Source organism: Diadema setosum, chromosome 21 (assembly GCF_964275005.1).
Source record: "Diadema setosum chromosome 21, eeDiaSeto1, whole genome shotgun sequence".
Taxonomy (NCBI): Eukaryota; Metazoa; Echinodermata; class Echinoidea; order Diadematoida; family Diadematidae; genus Diadema; species Diadema setosum.
The window spans coordinates 22,648,879-22,673,454 of record NC_092705.1 but is presented as its reverse complement, the minus strand read 5'-3'; the positions used below and the strand labels follow the sequence as shown (position 1 = coordinate 22,673,454).

The window sequence follows — 24,576 nt, the reverse complement described above, 5'->3', positions numbered from 1 at the left end:
ATTTCGTCTAGTCCACTGAAGAGCATTAGATCAAAATAGGCTTAAACGTGGATATTTTTGGTAACAAGCTGATTTTTTTTTTTCAGGATAGATCCGGAAATATGTCTAGAATAACATACTAAAAGTCCTCATAAATCCTCTTTAAGCGTTTTCCGCAATCCAAGATGGCGTCCAAAATGTCAGCCATTTCCGGAAATTCTTTAACTTTTCAATCAGAGAACCCAAATACAAAATTTAAATGTCTAAATATATGTTTTGAAGCATGTAGAACTCAACAAAATACACATTGAGAGATGTTGACGCACACAAGCACCGCCATCTCATGAAATTCTTATATCTTTTCAACCAGAGAACCCAAATACAAAAAGTAAATATCTGAATATATGTTTTTAAGGATGAAGAACTCAATAAAATACATATCAAGCGATCTTGACGCACGGACGTACATATTAAACCGCTCGAGCTCTTCCTAAAATGGAAAATGGCGTGCAAAATGGCCGGCAGCGAGTAACAGTTTTATCTCCCATTTACGTAAATAAATGTCAGTATAGTTTATAAGAAACTTTTTATTTAAAATAAATTCTTATGTGTAAAGAATACAAATAAAAACATTTGGATGTGAAAATCAAAGAGCGTGTCCTTGTAACGAGAGAAACATTTCACTATCAGATTTGTTGCTAAACGGAGAGCCTATTAGAAGGCAACATTTTGTTTGTATGTTTTTTAACAACATGGTTTATTTTCTTCATCTCAAGCACATGAGATGACAATTTAGTGCAAGCTTCTTCTTTTTTTATTACAAACTTATTTGATGTCTAGCATGAGGTGAGTTCTATTTGAAACGGTCAGTTATACTTAGGAAGTAAAATGATTCTTTTTGGTGTCTGTGCTACATACATGTTCAAAATGAGTGCCTACATGTGCTACAAAATAATGTGTAATTTATCACAAGACAGCAAATTTCTTTGGTGCAGTAAATTGCTCCACCTAAAACATAGTGTCTAAATTACCTTATCCATTTCATGTAGATTAGATAGCAATCAGAGAATATGACCCCGTTTACAGTGCGGGGCCGGGCTCGGCCGCGGCTCGGCCGCGGCCGAGTCCGGCCTGAATTGCGCGGCCGAGCCTCGCAATTTTGTCCGTTTACACTGCTGGGCTCGGCCGCGCTTTTGATTCAAACCTTTCAATTTTGTCGTAGTGGCGCTCTGCTTGTAAACAAATGCAATTTGGTATTGTCTGGTTTTCAGACCCTTTGCCAAATGAATTCCGTGGCGACGAAGTCGCCGTTCGGGCAAAGGCCTTTGCCGAAGGAAAGAATCCTTTGCAGGACAAAACCACCTTACACTATACTAGTTTTCGACGTTGAGGGGGTAAATATTCTGAATAGCAAAATATACATGCAGAGGGTTTGGAAGCCAGACTAAAATTGGCCGCGCATTTGGCCGCGCATTTAGCCCAGTTTGCGTTTACACTAAGACCCCATTTACAATGCGAGGCTCGGCCGCGGCCGAGCCGCGGCCGAGCCCAGCCCTGCTTCAGTGTAAACGCGCAAAAGGCCAAATGCGAGGCCAATTGGCCTCGCATTTGGCCTCGCTCTGGAGGTGGTCTCGGCCGCGGCTCGGCCGCGGCCGAGCCCGGCCTCTTCTTGGTGTAAACGCAAACTGGGCCAAATGCGCGGCCAATTGCGCGGCCAATTTTAGCCGAGCCCGGCCCCGCACTGTAAACGGGGTCCAAGAAAAGGCCGGGCTCGGCCGCGGCTCGGCCGCGGCCGAGACCACCTCCAGAGCGAGGCCAAATGCGAGGCCAATTTTGGCCTCGCATTTGGCCTTTTGTGCGTTTACACTGAAGCGGGGCTGGGCACGACCGCGGCCGAGCCGCGGCCGAGCCTCGCACTGTAAACGGGGTCTATTTATGACACTCATGGTTATTGGTACATGGAGGAGCGATACTCATCTCCAACACGAGAGATTTTTTTTTGTTTTGTTTTTTGTTTTTTTTTACTTGAAAGTGAAACATATAGTGCCAAACGTTTGGTAAGAACTTGATATAGAATTGTTCCATCACAGAGTAGGAAAAGTATTCAGGGGAACGGGCAATGGGAGGGTGTTTAAGCGGGTTTCCCCATATTCAGATATCTAATGAACCCTATTGGTGAAATATTAGATTTTTGTTTCCATCAAAAAAGGAACAAAAAATATACAATCATGACAATGTACGGTCATATGGTTGCCCCCTCCCTCACGAGGGAAAATTTGGTGAAATGTCCGATATTTATTTTCTATTTAAAGACGTTAGAAAAATATATATATTCAGGAAAGCGTCGAGGAGGAGGAGTGTGGGAGGAGAATACTGCATATTTAAGGGAACGATGTCGCTGGACCTTCTGAGTTGTTGAATCTTGAACATTATGTTGGATTTCTTTGTCTCTTAAAACAGGCTAAAACAGCAATGTTTTGATAACCAAAATGGGGGCCGTTTTGGGCAATATTTGGTTTTCGCGAAGAACTCGCGTGTTTGTTTGCTTTTTTCTATTGGGTCCCTTATGTCTCAAAATATATTATATTTAGACATTAAAATGCGTATGTTGCAGGTCTATGAGAAAAACAAGAAATGGCAGCCATTTTTGACACCATTTTGGATTTCTGAAAGTGCTTAAGTGACTTATGTGTGTTCAAAATTTCTGAATAAGTATTATATTTAGTTCCTTGTGACTCAAAACGTATATTTCGACATTCCAAGTGTGTATAGACCTACAGGTAAAAATCCACTTGCAAAATCATAAGAAAAAAACAGGAAATGGCGGCCATTTTGGACGCCATCTTGGATTACGGTACTTGCGTGCTTCAACAACTCTTAATATATATTTTATTGAGTTCTCCATGCTTCAAAACATATATTTAGGCAGTTAAATTTTGCATTTGGGTTACCTGGTTGAAAAACTATAAGAATTTCAGAAATTGGCAGCCATTTTGGACGCCATTTTGGATTACGGTAGTTGCGTGCGTCAACATCTCTTAATATGTATTTTATTGAGTTCTTCGTGTTTCAAAAGATATATTTAGACATTTAAATTGTGTATTTGGGTTCTCTGGTTGAAAAGTTATAAGAATTTCCACAAATGACGTCCATTTTGAACGCCGTCTGGGATTGCGGAAAACGCTAAAGGAGGATTTATGAAGACTTTTAGTATGTTATTATAGACATATTTCTGGACCTATCCTGAAAAAAAAAAAAAATCAGCTTTTTATAAAAAAATTTCCAGGTTAAAACTTATGCTCTTGGACTAGTCTTCAGAGATCATTACCTCCATATTAGAGAATTTCTTGTTCTGCACTAGCAACGTATGAAAAGTATGCATGTATCAGTATGAATGTGTATGTAGGCCATAAATTTGCAATTATAAGCGGATAAGAAATAGTTTATTTCGGTTGGCAGATTGCGGCCTGCACAATGAAATACCTGGGCGCACTCGTCCTGTCCGCCTGTCTCCTGGGCGTGTTCGGAGCCTTTGAGGAGGAATGGACGGCTTGGAAGCTGAAGTTTGGCAAGACCTACGCTGACGACTTTGAGGAGTCGAGGAGATTTTCGATCTGGCGAGAGAACCTAGCGTATATCACCAAGCACAATGTCCGATACGACCTTGGTGAATTCACGTACAAGCTTGGCATAAACGAATACGCTGACTTGGTGAGACGACCCATTCAGAGTTCATTTCTTAATCACTTGAACTTGAATTTGAACACTCTGTGTAAATTCCTTTCATGTGTAAGTCAATCAGTGGCGTATCTAGGGAAAACGGCGCCCGGGGCAAGCCCCTAATTTCTGAAAAAGTGTTCAACCCCCAACCCCATCCCGGTAGGGACTTTAAACAAAGTCCACATGATGTTTTTTCAAGCACTTAAAAGGGATCTTTTGAGGGTGATTTAAATGTAATGAATTTTGATAGATTTTGGCGAGCGAGCGCAGCGAGCGAACCGAAAATTTTTGCATTTCAGCTTACAAAACATGGAATTCTTGTCATTTTTTGCTTACCAAATCTTACAATTCTAATCAAGATATAGTAACGGCCTTATAGATAACGATTTATACCCAAAAACTGAGGACTTTGACAAATACTCTAAATTAGTGCGCGCGAGTGAGCTGACATTTGTATATGTCCTCGTCATCATCACGTATTGTTCTTATCTTTTTTATATAAATTTTGGCGAGCGAGCGTAGCGAGCGAGCCGAAAATTTTTGTATTTCACCTTACAAAACATGGAATTCTTGTCATTTTTGCTTATCAAATCTCACAATTATAGTGACGACCTTATAGATAACGATTTATACCAACAAACTGAGGACTTGAAAAAAATACTCTAAATTAGTACGAGCGAGTGAGCCGAAATTTGTATATTTCTGCGTCATCATTACGTTTTTTTTTCTATATTTTTTGATTTTTTTCGCCCCCCCCCCCCCTCCCCCGTATGTTCGAAATCGTTGGCGTCCTCTTTTGATCCAATCGGCGATCGCTTCAGAACGAATGAAATTGCAGTCGCTGCTCCATGTAACATTTTTCCTGTTAAATATAAAATGACATGAGTGAACAAAATAGATATTATCATTTTGTCCGCGTCATCGTCACGTTTTATTCTTATCTTCTTCTCTTTTTTATACAAATTTTGGCGAGCGAGCGCGGCGAGCGAGCAGAAAATTTTTGTATTTCAGCTTACAAATCATGAAACTCTTGCCATTTTTTACGTATTAAATCTTACAATTCCAATCAAGACATAGTGACGGCCTTATAGATAACGATTTATACCAACAAACTGAGGACTTGAAAAAATACTCTAAATTAGTACGAGCGAGTAAGCCGAAATTTGTATATTTCCGCGTCATCATTACGTTTTGTTATTATCTTGTTTGATTCGGGGTTTTTTGCGCACCCCCTCCCCCCCCCCCTATGTTCGAAACCGATGGCGTCCTCCTTTGATCCAATTGGCAGTTGCTGTCGCTGCTCCGTGAAACATTTTGCCTGCTAAATATAAAATAAAGTGTGTGAACACAATAGACACTGTCAGTTTGTCATCATCACGTTTTGTTCTTATCTTCTTTTTTATATCAATTTTGGCGAGCGAGCGCAGCGAGCGAGCCGAAAATTTTTGTATTTCAGCTCACAGAACATGGAATTTTTGTGTGAACACAATAAACATTGTCATTTTGTCCGCGTCATCACCATGTTTTGTTTTTATCTTGTTTGATTTGGTTTTCTGCCCCCCCCCATTCTCCCTCCCCCCCCCCCCTTTTCCGGGCGATTTTTTTTTCTTTTTCTTCTTCTTTTCTTTTTTTTTCCTTCTTCTTCTTCGTTTTTTTTTGCGGTTTTTTTTTTTTTTTTTGCGCCCCCAAGGAGTGGCGCCCGGGGCACGTGCCCCCCTTGCCCCCCCCCCCCTAGATACGCCACTGAAATCAATTGTATATATAACTGGCCTACATCAGATGCTTAAATGTACCTTCCTGGAATTGCCAACTTGATTTTTGACCAATCTTGATCATTTTTTTTTCCATGTCCGTTTTGATTGAATGTATTTTGCATAGCGGTAGGACATGTTTATGTCGTTGATGTTGTTGGGGGTTTTGTGTATTTTTTTTTCTGGTGGCTGTGGTACCGCGCAGGTCATCAAGATCACTGGTAACCCCGGCAGGGACAAAAATGTATAACATTAGGCATATTGCTTTACAGGTGATGACACCACGATAGTATTATAGGATTTGGTGCTTTTTTTTTTTTTTTTTTTTTTTGGGGGGGGGGGATGTGGCACCGAAGAGGGCAATGGTACAATCCCCCTTTTCGACCATCCAAAAAGAGTCCCCCCTCCCTCCCCACCTCTAGCCTCCCAGGTTTCGCTCCTGCATGATGCATCTTTTTTGTTGTTATTGCTGATGGAAATGAAATTAATAATTTTTAAGACAAACGAGTGCATTTATTCATATTGATTTGGGGTCCGGAGCTTATTTGGTGCAGGAAAAAAATAGAAAATGAACTGACCGTCATATTAGAACGGCTGCTTTGACCAAGATAATACTATATTGCCAGGCCAGTTAAAGCATTAAGTTTGTATACCTTGTCCTCACACATGACGTGTGTTATTTCTGTTTTGACAGGAAAACGATGAGTTTATGGAACTAATGAACGGGCACCGAGGTAACATTACTAGCGAGGCAACATCTGCTTCTGTTTTTCTGGCCCCAGAGAATGTTCGAATTCCAGACTCTGTTGATTGGCGCACCAAAGGATATGTCACACAAGTGAAGGACCAGGCAAGTCTTCGACGCTTGTTTTGTTGAAGTACCTGTCTATTTCTGTCTCTACTGCATTCACATTATAGCGTAATCTTCTGAATGCGAATCGTGTGCCTATTTTTGTGTCACTGAAACAAAAAAGCAACAAAAAAAGTTTCTTTACCATAATTTCTTTTCACCTGGGCGTAAAAGAATGAGTAATGTCAATATACTTATAAAGACAGGGCCATACCTATATCGAGAACATCGCTCTTGCACTGAAGAGACACACCCCTATATTCAACATGCCTATCGCCTATGTGGCATAAATCCCATAAATCACAATATCATAAAAAATGGAATCATGTATTCTGATTCCGGCGTCTTGCTGACTTTCTGTTTATCTCTCTCTCTCTCTCTCTCTCTCTGCTCCCAACTGTTTGATATATTTCATTTCTTTTCTTTCCATTTTTATTTCCATATCCAAATAATACAAAATTATTGCTAGGTAGGAGAAGGTGGGAGTGACATAAAGCAAATACAAACAATGATACAGCAAAAGTATAATACATACACACCTGCAACTACAAGCACATCACTTGAACCTACGTAATGTACTATAATTTGATCTTCATGAAATCACTTTGAGTTGAAATTATAGCACTAGCTAGTAACAAATATGGAGGGAACTTGCATTTAAAGCTAGTCTCGTTCAAGTAGTATGTTCCCCGAGTAAAAAAAAAAAAGTAAAAAAAAAAAAAAATTTGCATACGTGCGTATATTCAAATAAACAAATAGGCATTCCGAATCAGAAGAAATAAGAGGAAGAGGTACAAGTAAAGCAATGGGAGCAGATGACACATACACACACACGCGCACATTCAAACAAACACCCATTGACACAGAAACATGCATGCAAATCCGAGCAAATAAACAACACAGGACAAAGGGTCATGAGACCTTATCAATTCTAAAAGCTTCAAAGAATCGCTTTTTTATGTTCAGTTCAGTTTTTATTTCTGCATTTCAAAATCAATAAAAATCAACAAATCAACAAAATACTTACATAGTCATTTACAGAGCCAATATTCGTAACGTTTGGATCATACATACATTTTTTTTTCAAGAACGAATATTATATATAAAAGGAAGCAATAGGAAATGATAAAAATGAAATGCAGGGGACCATCATCATAAGCTAAGCTTGACGAGGAAGATGGCCCCAGGTAAAGAGATACATAAAGAAAATCTTGCCACTCACTGAGTGGGAAGTAATTGTGCGAAGGGCGTGCGGTGCAGTGCGGTGTGCATTGTGCTGGGGTGAATCTTGGTTTGTACGTTGAGTGTTATTTTGTGTATCAGTGTGATGAGGTGAATGTTACTTCAGTTATGGCCGTGAACTCATTGTTTAGGGTGTTTGTTGACCAGGTGGTGTGAATATTTATGTATCAGAAGTATACTGGAATATGAGGGTGTTTTTTTTTTAGTTCTCGTTTGAAAATGTTCAACGACGTACATTGTTATAAATTAGGGGGTAAAGAATTCCAAATATCTGGTCCATTATGTTTTAATGATTTTTGAGCTAAAATGATTCTGGGGTTTTCGAGATGGTAATCGGACGACTGACGTGTTGGATATGAATGAACGGTGGAATTTGGAGTGAAGAAGCCATCAAAAATTTTTGGAAGACAATTAAATGTATATTTATACATAAAAACAGCAGTTTGAAAGGTGTGAAAATCCTCAATTTTCAATGTTTTTAGTTGACGAAATAGGGGATTGGATGGGGATAAGTATCGGGAATTGGTAATTAAACGTACAGCACGTTTTTGGAGAGTAAGAATTGGATTAATTTTAGTTGAGCCACAGTTTCCCCATACGATAGTGAGATAGTGTGATAGTGAGATATCTCACAGCAATTCAATTTGTCCATCAAAAACCTATCGAAAAACGCTATAACTTATAAAGCCACTAAAAAAAAAAAAAAAAAAAAAAAAAAAAAAAAAAAAATAGGCCTATATTCATGTGGAGAACAGCCTACGCCTGTAAGTATGTCTAGACCCCCAGGAAGAACGAAAATGCACAGGACAATCATAATCGCCATGGTAATCAAGTCTGTTTGAAAGAAAGCCAGAAATATTGATTTAAAGCACAATGGGCTGCATTCTGCCAACGAATGCAACTTTTCTGAAGTAGACCTTTCTTTCACAATTGTGCGTATATATAAAAGAAAATTAAATATAAGTATATGTCCTCCACTACAAACGAATGACTATGATATTGCGAAAGTACTATGCGATAAATTTCCCTTCCAGAAACAATGTGGGTCCTGCTGGGCATTCAGTGCCACCGGCTCCCTGGAGGGTCAACACTTCAAGAAGACTGGTAAGCTGGTCAGTCTCAGCGAGCAGAACCTAGTGGACTGCTCTGGCTCCGAGGGCAACCATGGGTGCAATGGTGGTTTGGCGGTCAACGCCTTCCGATATGTTATTAATCACAATGGTATCGACACGGAAGAGAGTTACCCGTACGAGGGCACGGTGAGTAACATTCACAGCTGCTAGTCCCTCAATCCTTTATTCCCACTCGCGAACATGTTATATGTGGCCGTGCACCACAAAACAAACAAAATGCCGCACCCCTTGATTTTACCTGAGGGCTCAAAAAAGGTGAAATTGGTCAACTGAGTCAATCTTGAGGTTTTCTTATTGTCTGAAAGAGCTATCCTTCTACATCATGCTTTAATTTGGGATCATAACATGGATGAGAAAGTGTATTTTCAGTTTTTCTAGAACCCTTTTTTTTTTGGGGGGGGGGAGAGTAGAATGATCAGGTATGAGGCCCCTTTCTTTTCTTGAAATCCCTAGCACACTCCTCAATTTCAAGTCTAATAAATTTTGAAAGGATAATGCTACTGCTTTGAAGATGGCGTTAATCATGGACAGAATGTGTTGATAGAACATGCTCAATTTCAGCTTAATCTGATAATCAATTCATTGTTGTTGCTCCAGTGGTTTACATCCTGTGTTTTGTTTCTTTCATTGGACAGCTAGCACTGCTTGGTGAAGATAAAGCGCTTGAATAGACTCTGTACTTCAGAGCCTCTTTTCTTGGTTCACACTTTTCCAGAATGTGTGTTTTCTTTCCAATATTTATTTATACACCATTTTAAAACTTAGAATCTGCTTTTTCAGAATCTGCTCTTAACTAAAAATCCATGTCTGGCGACCTTTTTTTTTTTGGGGGGGGGGGAGTGGTTGTGATGCAGGGTCACATTACACCTGAATAATTAACAAAAAGTTTCTTCTTTTGTTTGTCTGATTATATCGATTTGTTCCTCTTGTTTAAATGAGTTTGCTTTGTTTTTCTCTCCCCATTTAAAAGTTATATTGAATATAGAGTGGATACTAGCTTTCTAACAATCATTCACAAAACAATCAACTCCAATATTGGAACAGATTGTTGTTGTTGTTGTTGTTGTTGTTGTTGTTGTTGTTTTCACTTCTGCCTTCTCCTTTCAATAGGATGGTCAATGCCACTTCAGCAAGTCGGGCGTTGGAGCGACCTGTACTGGCTACTCATACATCGCATCTGGTAACGAGAGCGCACTGAAGGAGGCTGTCGCTACGGTGGGACCCATTTCGGTGTCCATCGATGCCAGGCACATGTCTTTCCAGTTCTACGAGTCAGGTGCAGAAGCCATTGGGTGCCAAGTGCATTGATTTGGGCCTAAACATCGATTTATTTCAATTCAATTCAATTTCGCTTTCATTAAAAAAAGCCCCACCAAATACAGGTCTAAAAATAACCATCTGTAATTTTTTATTCTATTACAGTCTACTCTAAGTGACTTGTGCCATATAGAGAGTAGCATCAATTTATGAAAAGGGAGGCAGTGATGGAAAAAAAAAACAGTTACATCTGTGCACGAGAATGATACATTATCCTCCAGAATGAACCCCATCCAAAGCCAATGATACGAAAGAGACTAGGAATTGCGCCATTTAGACGGATAGATTTAATAGATTATCTTAATTTGTCATCTAAATAATTTCACAGTTTCGGTCCAGTATAAACAGATCATTACAGATGTATTTGATAATGCAACAATAATGATAAAGCAACAGCTCTCAACAAGCAAAGGGAAAATTAAATTCGTTGGATCGTCGCATGGGACACGTGGCTTTTTCGATGAAACAAATCATGAAAGACTTTAAAAGGTTGATGACTACATTATTTCACATGAACTGGCCAAGTTGCAATTCATATGTTTTATTTTCAGAATTTTAACGTATCTGATTGGAGATGGAGAGTTTTTTTATGACTTTATCTAATATATGTCAGATAAACATAGCCCCAAACTAAAATTCCATAATTCAAATAATATTGCATAAACTTGAATAAAACATCATCAAATCATGAATGCAGATATGACAGAAAGCAATATCTTTATTAATTACGCCAATATCAAGCAAGATAGTTTTACAAATAGCATTAATATAACACTTCTATAAAAGCTTATTGTGAACACAAGCACAAAAGACTTAATTAAATAAACTATGTCAAGGGGTTGGTGTCAAGCACAATGTTGCCTGGAATGGTATCTGAAGAGTTGTTAACAAATAAGGATTTTTTTTTCTTTGTAATATTTAGTAATGGTAATTAACATTGTTGTTCATTCAACATTTATTGTTTTTATGAAGATATTGGGGTCAGGGTGAATATTTAAACAAATGTACATGAGAGTTTGTCGGAGCTTTGTCTTTCTGCAAAATTTTCATATGAATATATGTATCCCACTGAGAATTCAATTTGCAGACGTCTTCAAACAAGTTTATTGACCAAATCTGTGCACATAAGGCATAATGAACATTTGAATGATAATATCAAAAAATGATAATAACAAAAAAATATGATGGGAGCACAGCTGGAATACCTCATCCTCGTCACATTATTACCGTTGGTGGCGCATAACTTGAAATTAGACAAAGCTGGCTCAAAGCCCCTTCCAGGTGCAAAGAGTAGGAAGAAATAGACTGAGGCAGAAATATAAAAGAGCATGACAGTGGTGTTTGCTTGTCTACTGTAAAAGCGTTTGAAAGAACGATAACGCAGACTAATCTGAGCTGACTTTGTCGTTATGACGGCAGGTGTTTACAACGAACCCAACTGCAACTCGTTGAAACTTGGTCACGCCGTGCTCGCCGTCGGCTACTCCTCCGACAACGGCGACGACTACTGGATCGTCAAGAACAGGTGACGTCATTTTGTGATATCATACGTCTCAATATCTCCTTTAGGGGGATCGTATTGTTTTGGTTGAGACCTAACTTCAGGTTTCTGACATTTTTTTTTTTGTGAGATAATGAGAAACTTCTTATGAAATATAAAAGAGACTCAGTATAAAATGTAATGCCAAGAGGTATCCAACGTTTATTTTGATGAAAATTGTTTTTGAAGTAGGTGAGAAATCCAAAACAGAGCAATCCTAATAAAAGGTGAGACCCACCTTTTAATAGGATCGCTTTTTTGGCCTTGTTTTTAGATGTCTCAGTCATTCCAAAACCGATTTTCATGTAACAGACTTCAAATTCCTCATAAAATGGTATGCACTGTATTATTTCATGGATGGTTAATTGGTATCTCCCAACAAAGTTAAAAGCCCAATCGTCATCAACACCAATACTATACTATCCCTTTAAGGGCTGAACTATTGATGTGCAATCAATTTCTCTATTGGAGAAAAGTAATATTGCAAATAACTACATGATGCTATAGTGTGCACTATCAGTCAGCAGGAAGAAGGGATATTTTGCTTTTGAAAAGAGCAAATTTAATATCCCTTCTCCTTTCTATTTAACTTGTTTTGGGACCTGTGGCTCAATAAGTTCCCTTTCTTCAGGTTCCATCATCATTTTCTATTTCAAATACTTTGTCATCTTGAAGTTAGTCTTGTATACTCCTTAATACCACAATGTATGCTTTGTTTACTTATAATTGCATACTTTACAAATATGAACTAATAAATTTCATACAAAATGAAATCGAAATTGCAACTGTGCTTCTGTATAAGATTCCCTGTCATCGGGTAGCGCAATGGTATAGTGATGAAATCTTTTGATTTCTAAACAGCAAGTTTTACGCTTTAAAAGGTTAACCTTCGACAAGATGTAGTTCATAGTGTCGTTCCTCAAAAAAAAAAAGGTATAGAAATGTCAGAAACCCTGGTCTTTTATAGTTCATAAAGAGGACTTTACTATTATTATTATTATTGTTATTCATTTTCCATAACAGCTGGGGCACGAGCTGGGGAATGGAGGGTTACATCTGGATGTCAAGGAACAAGAACAACCAGTGTGGTATAGCGACCAGGGCTACCTATCCCCTCGTGTAAGAAATGATAATAATGATAATTTAGAAAAAAAAAAATACTTCTTGATGACAGATAGAGGGGACTTCAAATGAGACCGAGAACTGAACGTATTAATGTTGTAATCACATCACATAATACTATTTTAGGCAAGAAGAGGAAGAACTTAGCAAAAGAGCCCTTGGCTATTTCAAAAGGCAGATGAAATCCTCACATGTCATGCACTCCGTAACTTGGTTAGAAGAAAAGACGTTGTCATCCAAGTTTATTTTTGTATTTACCAATCTGAAATTATTACTTCTACATAATTATGTTTGCAATAGTCAGAAGAAAGCACATGTAACTCAGTGACATTGATAGAACAATTTAATGCCCCAGAGATTACTTCTGTTTTCATGTGGTTATGCCTTCGTGATACTTTATGAAGAAATAACTTAGTGTGATGTTAAAATCATAAATATTGTCTTGTTGAATGAATAAACGAGTGTAGTTGGGGAAATTCATGAGATACATTCATTTGTTTGTTTAAACCGTGATATTTTCGAGCGAATCTTTGTTTCTGCTTTAAGAAGTTTATCATTCAAAATGTAGTCTATTTGATTAACATTTCTGCCAGGAGCAGTAAACTTCAAAGATATCCAAACATCTCTTGAGTTAGAGTTGCTAGGACCAGCTGAACACACTGCAAAAATTGGGGTGTTATATATGAAACACTGAGCTGGTGTTAAATTTCCGGAGCTCATTTGCGGTGACAAATATACCGTCGGGTGTCATTTCAAAATATTAAACTTTTGTTCTTTTTGATTAGTAACTGTTCTTAATTTTGAATTTCAACTTTCCGATAAAGTCCTTGAGTTTTGAAAAAAAAAAAGAAGTTGTGAACACATTTTTACCACAGTAACACCAGTTGTTGGTCTCCTATTGATACTTGACGTTATACCATTGACATTAACACCAGCAATATCAAACCAACACCAGATAGTGTCATTGTTGAGTTAACACCAGCAGTGTCAAAAATGTCTCTAGTTACAGTGTCAAAAATGTCTCTAGTTACAGTGTCATAGTAACATCAAGAAGTGCCAGGTGAACACTTTTCAACACCATCACGACGTACTTTCTACACCTGCCTGCTGGTATAAATGGTCCTCTATTGACACTTGATAGGTGTTGAATTTAACACCATGGGGTGTTATATCTAACACCGATCTTTCTGCAGTGTGTGACAATGCTTATAATCTTTCTTCACCTGAATACATTTCATAGTAACTTAATTTCTAAGCTACGTATTATAATTTCCACTCACTCAGAGTCTTAGACGATTCAGAAATCCTGTTCTCCAAAGGGATTCTTTTTTTCTTTACTCTTTTCTTTTTGAACAGAAGTAATCATTCTAATGCATTTATCACACTCAATAACTTTCTCTAAAACTCAATGATATCATGTGTCTTTCTACGTGCTCCCATTAAGCTATTGAAATAATTTCATCATTTTGTCATTCCATATTGCATTTACCTACGTTTCGAAACACCTTATACATACCTTTATACATTTTATTTATGTGGAAATAGTTTTTCATATCCCAACACACACACACACACACACACACACACACACACACACACACACAAACTATACAGGTAGTGGGCACTAGAAGGTACATGTATTGGTATTTTTTTCGACCCGGCTGCAATTTCATGGTATGAGACTCTCTTTTATTCCTTACCTCTTCCAGAAACCCCATCCGATTTGCTTCAGTGGTCACAGACAAATGAGGACCCTTGTTGGGCGCGTCAGACATGTTTGTCCACTGTATTTACACGTCACAGATACGCAATTGTTCATTGTATTCTCGCAACAGAATATCTCTAATGAAAGAAGTTTGCTTAAAATGAAGCAGATTCTTTTTTTTTGGGGGGGGGGGGTCGCAATCGCTATGGTAAAGTGGGATCAAATGAATGATTAGAGAAACATGTTATTAACTCATAGGAGATTGAATTGAGCTCTTTCTTTTTTTTTTTCTTTTTTTTCTGTTTCCTTTTGATTTTTCTGCTTTTTATCTCATTTTTTGACATAAAGATAATCAAGAACGATTGTATTCTTGAATGAGATTGCAAGCATTGGTAATGTGTGACAATGAATAATCAAGAATGATATTAAGTTACCATCTCATGGAAGATTGGAATGAGCTCTCCCTCCTTTTTTATTTTGTTTTCTGTTGCTGTTTTTCGTTTACTATTTTTTCTTATTTTTCATTAACATAATCATGAACAGTAATCTTCAAGTATCTGTATACTTATCTATCTATATAATATCATGTACAGAATTCAAATTCATTTGTTACTTGTCCTGCCAGTTTTGAGCAAGAAATATTTTCATTTATACGGTCGCCAAGAGCATCCAAGCGCTGAACTTGGAAGAAACGGACCAACATAGGCATTTTTCTGTGACCACTTAGCCAGACTGGGAGGAGTTTTCTACAAGATGTAGGTAAGACGTTATAGTTTTATGCCCTGAGATAACATCATTTTGGAAATTAACAATGCGGAAATACGATTGCATTTTTTTTTTTTTTTTTGGGGGGGGGGGGGAAGGGGACATAGTCTTTTTTCCACAATAACGTTATTCAATTCATGTATTCACGAACTTCTTTCAGATTTCAGATTACCGACCCCCCCAAAAAAAACAAACAAACAAACAAACAAACAAACAAACAAACAAAAACAAACAAACAAACAAACAAACAAACAAACAGTACCTGCGGAATAATGAACCTTCAGAAGTAGGAGCTATGGTGCGGTTTAATTCTACATTTTCTTTCTCCAAATACAACAACAAATGAAAACAAAGTGATACAGAGCATGCAAAAAGGAGAGTACATCATATGAATTAATATAAAAACTGTCAAATTCATAACGGCATCAGTCTGTAATAACATGAATTAAAGCAATATGTTAAAGCATATTGATCTATATGAAGAGTTTGTTCGCAAAAAACCGATAAGTCCATATTTGCCAAATAGAGATATATGCGAGTTAAGGTCAAGAAAAATAAAGAGAATAATAAGAAAATGTTTGCTTCTTTTGACCATAACATCAAAAAATATACCTTAATATCTAGTGACCAATATGTCATTTAAAAGGTATTATTTTGTACTTTATGACAGAGACCGTACTTCAAAATCTTCAAAAATGGACTTATCGGTTTTCATATGTAAACAAAGCAGAAATCAATCCAGTTAGTGTTTTGATGCGACTAAAAGATGGCAAGGACATCGAAGAGAGAACTTGCACCTCGTTGTCACTGAGATAAAGAGCTATCAAATTGGGTAGACGTGAGAACATATCTCCTGGAAGCCATTTAATTCTGTTGTTTGACAGGTCTAACACCTTCAACCAGGAGTACACGCGCTCCGTTAGTAATCGAGTTGGTAAGCGTATAAATATATTATGGGACAATTCCAAGATTCTAATGTTGGAAGAACTTATTATAGGGAAATGGCTCCATAATCTATTATTCTTTAGTTCAAGGTTTATTGTATACAAAGGGTTGGAAATGCGTAGCTGGATTTCTTCTGACAGCTCGTAAAGTCCGAGGCAATTGTTGAGAAGAACGTAATCAGGAGCTGAATTTCCGTCGAGTGCCTAGCTGACGAAGGGATAGATCCGTGCCAGACAGATCAAGCAAATTAAGATTGGTAGGGACGTGGAATAATTGGTTTGATACGTTCATCAAAGGATTGGCAGATACATCCAGGTGCGCTAGTTTGGAACACGGAGAGAATAGACCGGGTGGCAAATAAGTTAACCTATTTTTTCTTAAGGAAAGACTTAGAAGGCTTGATAAGCCCTCAAAGCTATTGCTGGAAATGATAGATATTACATTAGCAGAAAGGTCGAGAAAGTTCAGAGAATGAGCACGAAAAAACATCGCTGGCGTAATATACATAAGCAGATTATCCCCCAACCAGAGACCTATTAAGTTTGTTGCCACGGTCATCAATGTTCTTGGTCGTTGTGATTGCGTTGCTAGAAAAATTCATCTGTGTCAGCGATGCGTCCAAATTGTATCCTACTGAAGTGAGGCGGTTTCCGTCTACGTGAAGAAGAGTAAGAAAAGACGGCAGTTGAGCTGCGAGTGATTTGATGCTATTACCGGTCAGTATAAGGCGTCTGACATTGCTGAAATGAACGGGAAACATTTCCCAATCTAACTGCGAAATATTGTTGTGTTGCAAGAACAGGGATGTCAGTTTCGGCAGGCTACAAGGAGGAAACCTCACTAAATGACAGTTTTGCAGAGACAGACTTCTGAACTCCGGTAATCCCTCAGTGGGGCTGATGATGGCAGGTATCGGAAATCGTTGCGATTCAAATTCAACGATCGAAGCTCTCTACAAACGAGGTTTGGCATGATCTGAAGTCTGTTTCCCGACACTGGTCTAAAGACTCGAGTTTTGGCATATTGTTGAAGGCACCTGGATGTATATATATATCGGATCAAGTTATTGGACAAGTCAAGTTTTTGCATTTGCGGGAAATGCGCAAAATCGGAGAATTCTTGCATTCCATTGTGGGTCATGCGGATTACAGAAACACCAGTGCAATTTTCAAGATGTGTGTGGTTCCAGACGTGGATGTGGTTTGTAATTGAGGTCGAGCAACAAGAGCCTGGAAAAGTTTTGCAGAAAATCGAGGTTATTAAGTCGATTTTGTATCAGAATCAAATTGCGCAAGGTTTCCTTGCTGTTCGAGTCAAAGACGATCTCTTCAAGAATGCCTGTCATGATGTAGACGTCTTATATCATTGCCCTCTAATTGTTACCGATCGAACTTGGTTTCGTGAGACGTTCAGTGTTGATGTATTGAGTGTCACATTTTCGCGTATGACTAGTCTGCTTATCATATTCTGGTTGAGAATAAGACTTGAGAGAAATGATACACCGGAAGGACAATCAAAATAAACCAGATGGTTATCCGTCAAGATCAAAGACTTGAGGTTATTAAACTTCGTAAAACACTCCTGAGGCACGAATTGGATTCTGTTGGAACGTACGTTAAAGTCTTGGACCGTTGTCAGGACACACAAGCTGTTGACAGTCTGGAGTCTATTATAGCTCAGATCTAGCCGCTCTAGACTCAACAGCCCCGCAAAGGCATCGTCATGAATTCGCTCGATTCGATTGCCTTCAAGTTGCAAGATTTTTAGAGCTGCCATTGGTCCGAAATCGGAGATGACAGCGAGGCTATTGATGCTGAGGTCCAAGTAAACTACTCCTTGTATGTTAGAGAACTGAGATGGAACAAAAGTTGTGATCGAGTTGTACCTCAGCCAAATGTTCTCCACTAAGACAGGAATTCGTGGTACCTCCCTGATATTGTTTGTTTCTACGTTCAGCGATATCATTCTCGACACAGCAGGAAAAATCTCGAAACTCCAGTCGTTGATCAGGTTCTTACCGATGTTAAAAGCCAAAAGTTTATCCATATTTACCACAGAGGGAACCGCGGGGAGAAAGTTATTAAATACTAAACAAAAAGTAAGTTCCCCCTAAAACAAACCTCTGTGATTTATGAATCAGGGACCTTTGAGGAAATCTGAATACAGGATCATGTAGCTGTATTTTTCGGATACCTTTCATGTAAAATTCAGTGGAAATCATTCGGTCACGCTTGAGTGAGCATGTCTTAAAGTCAAAATGGTCACTTTTTGAAGTTCACAAGCCCAATTTTGCAACTTCGATTTGGTAATATCGGAACAAATTTCAATTTTCCAGGTTAAAAAGGCATCCAACGTATGATTTATGTGCTTCTTATCGTACCATGTGACTTGTGCACAAACTTTCACGGTTGAGTGACCACGAGGCGAAAATTGCCAAAATGACCGATTTGACATGTTTCTCGTGGTAATTTCTATCAACTGAGATTGAATTCGTGTGTTGAACAGCTTTTACACTCAATTCACGTAATTTCACGGTTGAATAACAATTTGAATTGTGCAATAAGAATTGCGATAATTTTACGCACTGAAATCAACTGTTTAATGCTTTTTGTATTGTGTTTAATACTCATGTGCATACAGTGATCACCTGACATTTCAGTCACGCTTCATTGAGCATGTGGGGCTGGAAAATCCTTTTTATCCTATTGATAGAATATCCATTGTGTTTTATGTGTTAGTTGAAATGTCGGGAAGTTACTCTGATTTCAGTGAAAAAAAAAATATCATTTCAATAAAAAAAAATGACATTTCAATTCAATTCAATTCAATCATAGTTTATTTCCAATCAACGAAAATCAAAACATAATACATAATACAAAGTATACATGACATGAAACGATATTGTCCAAACGTTTACAAAAGATTCATGTAGTATACGAAATAAATTATATACAACAACATATGTACAATAATTACGAGGAACAATGCATGTATACTTCGTGAGCGTTCGGAAAATAACTTCAATTATGGAAAATAGCGATCCACTAAAAAGCATTGCGACATGCTTCAGTGAGCACATAAGTTGAGCATAGTGTGCAGGTCAAAACCTTCTTTCGTGGCTGAAATTCCCATAAGATTTACATTTGTTTTCCTTATGAAGACGTGTTCAGCGGTGTTAGCGGATAGAGCCTAAAAAGTGAGTGGAGATGCTACCAAATCTGTGTTATATTGCCATAACAATCACATAATAGTCAACCAACATTTTAAGCAACTATCATCACCATCACAATTATGAACACCACATGAACAGCAGCAAAGGCCACTATCTCACCACAATTAATACCAACAGCAAGTAGCTATATAACTCTCCTTTTATTTGTTAAACTACACGATTCACTTTGAATGCGAAACCTTGTGAAAGATAAAAAGTAGAGACAACAAACAAAGAAGAGGAAGAGAAAGAAAACAAAAAAGGAAGAAGAAGGAGAAGAAAGACAAGGAGCAGATGGAGCAGTAAGTCAGATAAATGAAGAGGGAGGAGATAACAAAGAAAATAAAGAAGATATATGAACGTACAAATAAATGAACACAACTTTCACTCAACTGTGTTCGCTGATAAATTCATACTTTTATTCTTAGTATAGTTTTTCCAGATTGTGTCTGTCAATCATTTTTCACATGGAAATAATTAAAAACAATACAAAAACAAACAGCTTAATTGAGAATAAATAAAGATGGATAAAGCACTAAAAGTCTTGACACTAGAAAACACTTTCACTAGAAAACACTTACAAAAGGGCACGCAATGATGTAACTGAGGCCGTTCGGAAAGCTAAAAGGGAATTTATAACCAAGAAGATTAACTCAGCTAAACACAGTTCCAAAGAAATATGGAACTCGCTGAAGTATATAACGCCAAATAAGAAAAATAGTCAGCCTATAAATAGTATTATGATCGATAATGTGCCTACTCACGGCAAAGAGCTGGCGAATGCTTTCAATGAGTTCTTCATAAACATTGGTACTAGTGTTCAGAACGGAAGTCATGAATCAAAGGCAGCTGATCATTTTGAAAAAGTAACATCAAATTTTGTTTTTAATACCGTTTCAGTCATTGATGTCATGAAACTTTTGACCGCTCTGCCATGTGATAAGGCGACCGGACCCGATGGTGTACCAGCCAAAGTTATCCCTCCCATAGCACACATTATTGCGTCACCACTTACTCATGTTATAAATCGATCCTTTGATGAAGGCATTTTACCACATCAATGGAAAATAGCTCGAGTGACCCCCATATTCAAAGGTGGTGACAAAAGTATTTTGGGTAATTACCGGCCAATATCGGTTATCTCTGTAATTGGAAAAATAATGGAGAAAATTGTTTGTAACCAGGTACAACATTATTTATTACAGAATAATATACTTTCCAACTGCCAGTCCGGCTTTAGACGAAATTTTTCTACACAGACTGCTCTTCTTAATGTAACAGAAAATTGGTTCTCAGCGATAGATAAAGGGGAATTAGTTGGTGTTGTTATGATAGACCTGAAAAAGGCGTTTGATACTGTGGATCACGCAATATTATTGCATAAATTGAAATTGTATGGTTTTGATGATAAAGAAGTAAAGTGGTTCGAAAATTATTTGTGCTGTCAAAGAAAACAATTTACATGTATAAATGGCATTTCATCCTCTGTGAGAAATGTAACCTGTGGTGTACCTCAAGGCTCGCTCCTCGGGCCGCTGTTATTTCTATTATATACAAATGACCTCCCTATCAAAGTACAAAAGTGTAAACTGTGTTTATATGCAGATGACACGTGTTTGTTTTATTCAAATAAGGACCCAAACGTAATATATGACATGATGAATTATGATTTGAAGATTATTTCAAAGTGGTTGAACGTTAACAAGTTGGTTTTAAATGTTGCAAAGTGTGAAAATATGTTAATTGGTAGTAAACAAAGATTGAAGAAATGGAACAATATAAGTGGTGATTCTTGTGTGTATATAAATGACACATCTATTATGAAAGTGAATGTTTGTAAATATTTGGGAGTTTATATTGATGAGAATTTATCATGGAATAGACATATTGAATATCTGAAATCAAAAGTAGTGAAGAATCTGTATCTATTAAAAAGAATACGACATTTCATTACTCAGAAAACAGCTGAATTATTTTACAAATCTGTCATTCAAGCTCATTTTGATTATTGTTCTGTGGTGTGGGGAAACACCAACAAAACAAATTTAGATAAGTTGCAATCTCTACAAAACCGATCCTTGAGGGCAGTGTTGAAGGTGAACCAGTTATTCCCAAGTAGATTATTGTATTCTTCATTGAAATTAGATCGATTGAACATTCGCAGATCAAAGCATTTAGCTCAAGTTATGTATCGATGTGTTCATCATACTGCCCCACCGTATTTGAATCAACTTTTTAGAGTACGTCAATCACATTATACCACAAGGTCGGGCGACATGCAATTGAATATTACACGCCCTAAAACAGATTATGGTAAAAGATGTCTTGTATATAAAGGTGCTTCTTTATGGAATGATTTAGTTCGACATGTTTCTTCTGATGTTTCCATTGATACATTCAAAAAACAATTACATAAATACATAAAATAAATATAAATATAGGATGCTTAACCGAATGGAGTTTAAGCCATTCCTTTTTTTACTCATCAATTCACACAGTCAAAATATTTCAGCAATTCCGATTCTCTTCTGTATTTGAAATTCAGTGTCACATGCCCTTATTTTTTTTTTCTTCTTTTTCTTTATGTTGTAATCTAAGGCCTTGTAGATAATGTTTTTCTTTCCTTTTCTACTTTTGTATCTGAAACAAGCTATCATGGTGCATATACCTTGTTTCTTGCTCTTTGCATATTATGTGATGTATATCCTTGTCATACTGTATGTATAATGTTTGTATTTTTAACCTGTATGTGTGGACCCCTCTGAAAACCAGCCTTTGGCTGACGAGGGTGTTCCACCCCATGAGTGGAAAATAAAAATTGAATTGAATTGAGAATAATACAAGATGTACAAACAAATATACTGGAAGTGCAGGGAAACATAGCACTCCCCTCATAATCAAACGAAACCAATGTTTAGCAGCGCATACAGCTAAGTAAAATTTTATCCCGACATGTCTAATTTCGGTTCGGCGTAAAGTTAGAGTTCTACTAGTCTTTCAATAGCGAGTGTAGGTACCATTTTGCTCGATGACAGCATTGCATCTCATCCTCATGGTGCGGATGAGCTTCGCCACTCTCTCCTGGGGGATGGCTAACCACTCCTCCTGCAACATCTGTGTCAGGTCCTCGACAGTGGTAGCCTCGTTCACTCGCCTATACACAGCCCGTTTCAGCTAGTCCCATAAGTGTTCAATGGGGTTCAGGTCAGGTTAATTGGAAGGCCATGTCATCCTCTGGATCCCCTCTTGGCGCAAGACAGTGTTCGCCTCTCGGCAACGATGCGGACGGGCATTGTCGTCCATGAAGACAAATCCATGGCCATGGGCCGCTGCATAAGGGAGGACGTGGGGACGCAGGATCTCCTCCACGTACCTGTGTCCATTCAGGTTCCCATTAACCTGAACCAGAGGTGTTGTGTTTCCCAGACTCATGCCAGCCCACACCATGACGCTGCCACCACCGTACGCTGTAACAGGCTGGACGCAGCACTCTGTGTGCTTCTCACCTCTCCGGCGCCAAACACGTTTCCTGCCATCAATGTGTTTCAGACACAGACGAGTCTCATCTGAGAAGAGGACATTCCCCCATTCTCTCTGAGTCCAGCGGGCATGTTCCCTGGCCCATCTTAGTCTGGCTTGCCTGTGGCGTGCCTTGAGTTCGGTCTTCTTAACTTTGCGGAGGGGTTCGAAGGCCGGCATGACGAAGGCGGTTCCTAATATCGTTCCGTCACTTACTCTCTGCTGATGACGCGGACGAAGTTCCCTTTGGATCTGTGGCGCTGAAATGGGGATAAAGAAATGACTGTGATTAAAGCTGTAATTTAACGATAACTTATGAAATGCATTTAAATTCAATGTCTGCTAGCCTAGCAAGACTTCCAAGTAATCAAAACAAAATGGTCATCAAAATGGTCACAATTTTTAACGTTTAAATTTAATAATTTAACGTTTAAATTAATAAAGATCTTGATTATACCTGTAAGTGACCTCCGTCGCAATGCATTCATCGTAATGGCCTTGTCTTATCTTGGAGTGGTAACTTTCGGCCTTCCTGTTCGTGCCGCATCGCCAACATCTCCAGTTTGCTCAAATTTAGCTCTTAGCTTCCTAATCGCATTGGGTGACACCCTTACCCTCCGAGCTACCTCCTTCACAGGAGTTCCTGCTTGAAGAAGCCCTATGGCGATTCCCCTGTGCTGTATAGACAGCCTAGGCATGATGGTGCATGATTTCCTAAGTTCTTGACTCTCATATGTTTGTGTACAAAAAAAAAATCACAATTTTTTTCTTAACAAATGTGATCATGTTCATTTCATGTGTGTTGACTGTGGTATGTAATCTTATTGTCCAAGTTCTGGACATACATTCTTTGGTCACTCATTCATGAGAGGGTAGGTGTTCGAACTTTTGTCTCCTGACTCACAGTGCTTATTTTCAGCACGGGAGGATATTGCTGTTTAACTAAAGTGAAATTTAATGATTAATTTAATTTAATTTAATTTAATGATTAGTGATTAATTGTATCTATTTTCCCTTGAGTTAATGCATGACTTCATGACGTCACAAAGACATCAAGAACTTAATGCCAAAATTAGTATCCAGCAGCGAGAAGAAAAGGCCCAGAGATTTCATTTGCATAATTTCTCATCTCTGCCCCAACAACGGGATTTCATCAAAGTAAAGGCAGACCAATTTCCCAGGAATGCTTCGATATCTAATCAAAGGTAGCCATGGATTATAAGGGGGGAGGGTTCGGCACCATGCACCCTTGGACGTGTACAATTTTGAAGGAATGCCAAGGATCACTGAGACATTTATATTGGTCCTAAACGCAATAATGAAATGTTTTTCAGTTGATTTTAAATGCAGAATAGCAGTGCAACACCTGCTGGATAATTTCAATAAGATAAATCATTGTTTTATAATGTGGTCATTCAACCGTAAAATAAACCACATTGCATGCAAATGGTAATATCAGCTTTCAAAAACATAAATTTTGCCTCTTTACATGAACTTACCATGGGGATGTAAGCAAAACTGCCAAATTTTCATTATGTAGGGTAAAAGAAAAGGGGTTTCCAGCCTCACGTGCTTATTGAAGCGTGACTGAAATGTCAGGTGGTCACTGATATGCGTGTGGGTATTAGCACAATATGAAAAAAGCATCATACAGTTGATTTTAGTGCGCAAAATTATCGCAATTCTCACTGCACAGTTTAAATTGTTATTTTTCTTTGTCTTTAATGTGCTCATTCAACCGTGAAAGTATGTGGATTATGTGTAAAAACTGTTCAAC

At 38.0% G+C, this 24,576-nt stretch overlaps 1 protein-coding gene across 1 annotated transcript; it reads left to right on the top strand.

The window, feature by feature from the left end:
* The first annotated feature begins 3,453 nt into the window (after nucleotides 1–3,453).
* On the top strand, nucleotides 3,454–12,655 carry LOC140244182 (cathepsin L-like peptidase). Its single transcript, XM_072323813.1, has 6 exons — nucleotides 3,454–3,690; nucleotides 6,145–6,300; nucleotides 8,577–8,801; nucleotides 9,786–9,951; nucleotides 11,412–11,517; nucleotides 12,556–12,655. Exons 1-6 carry the CDS (start codon nucleotides 3,454–3,456, stop codon nucleotides 12,653–12,655), a joined length of 990 nt encoding a protein of 329 aa, XP_072179914.1.
* Nucleotides 12,656–24,576: the final 11,921 nt, after the last annotated feature.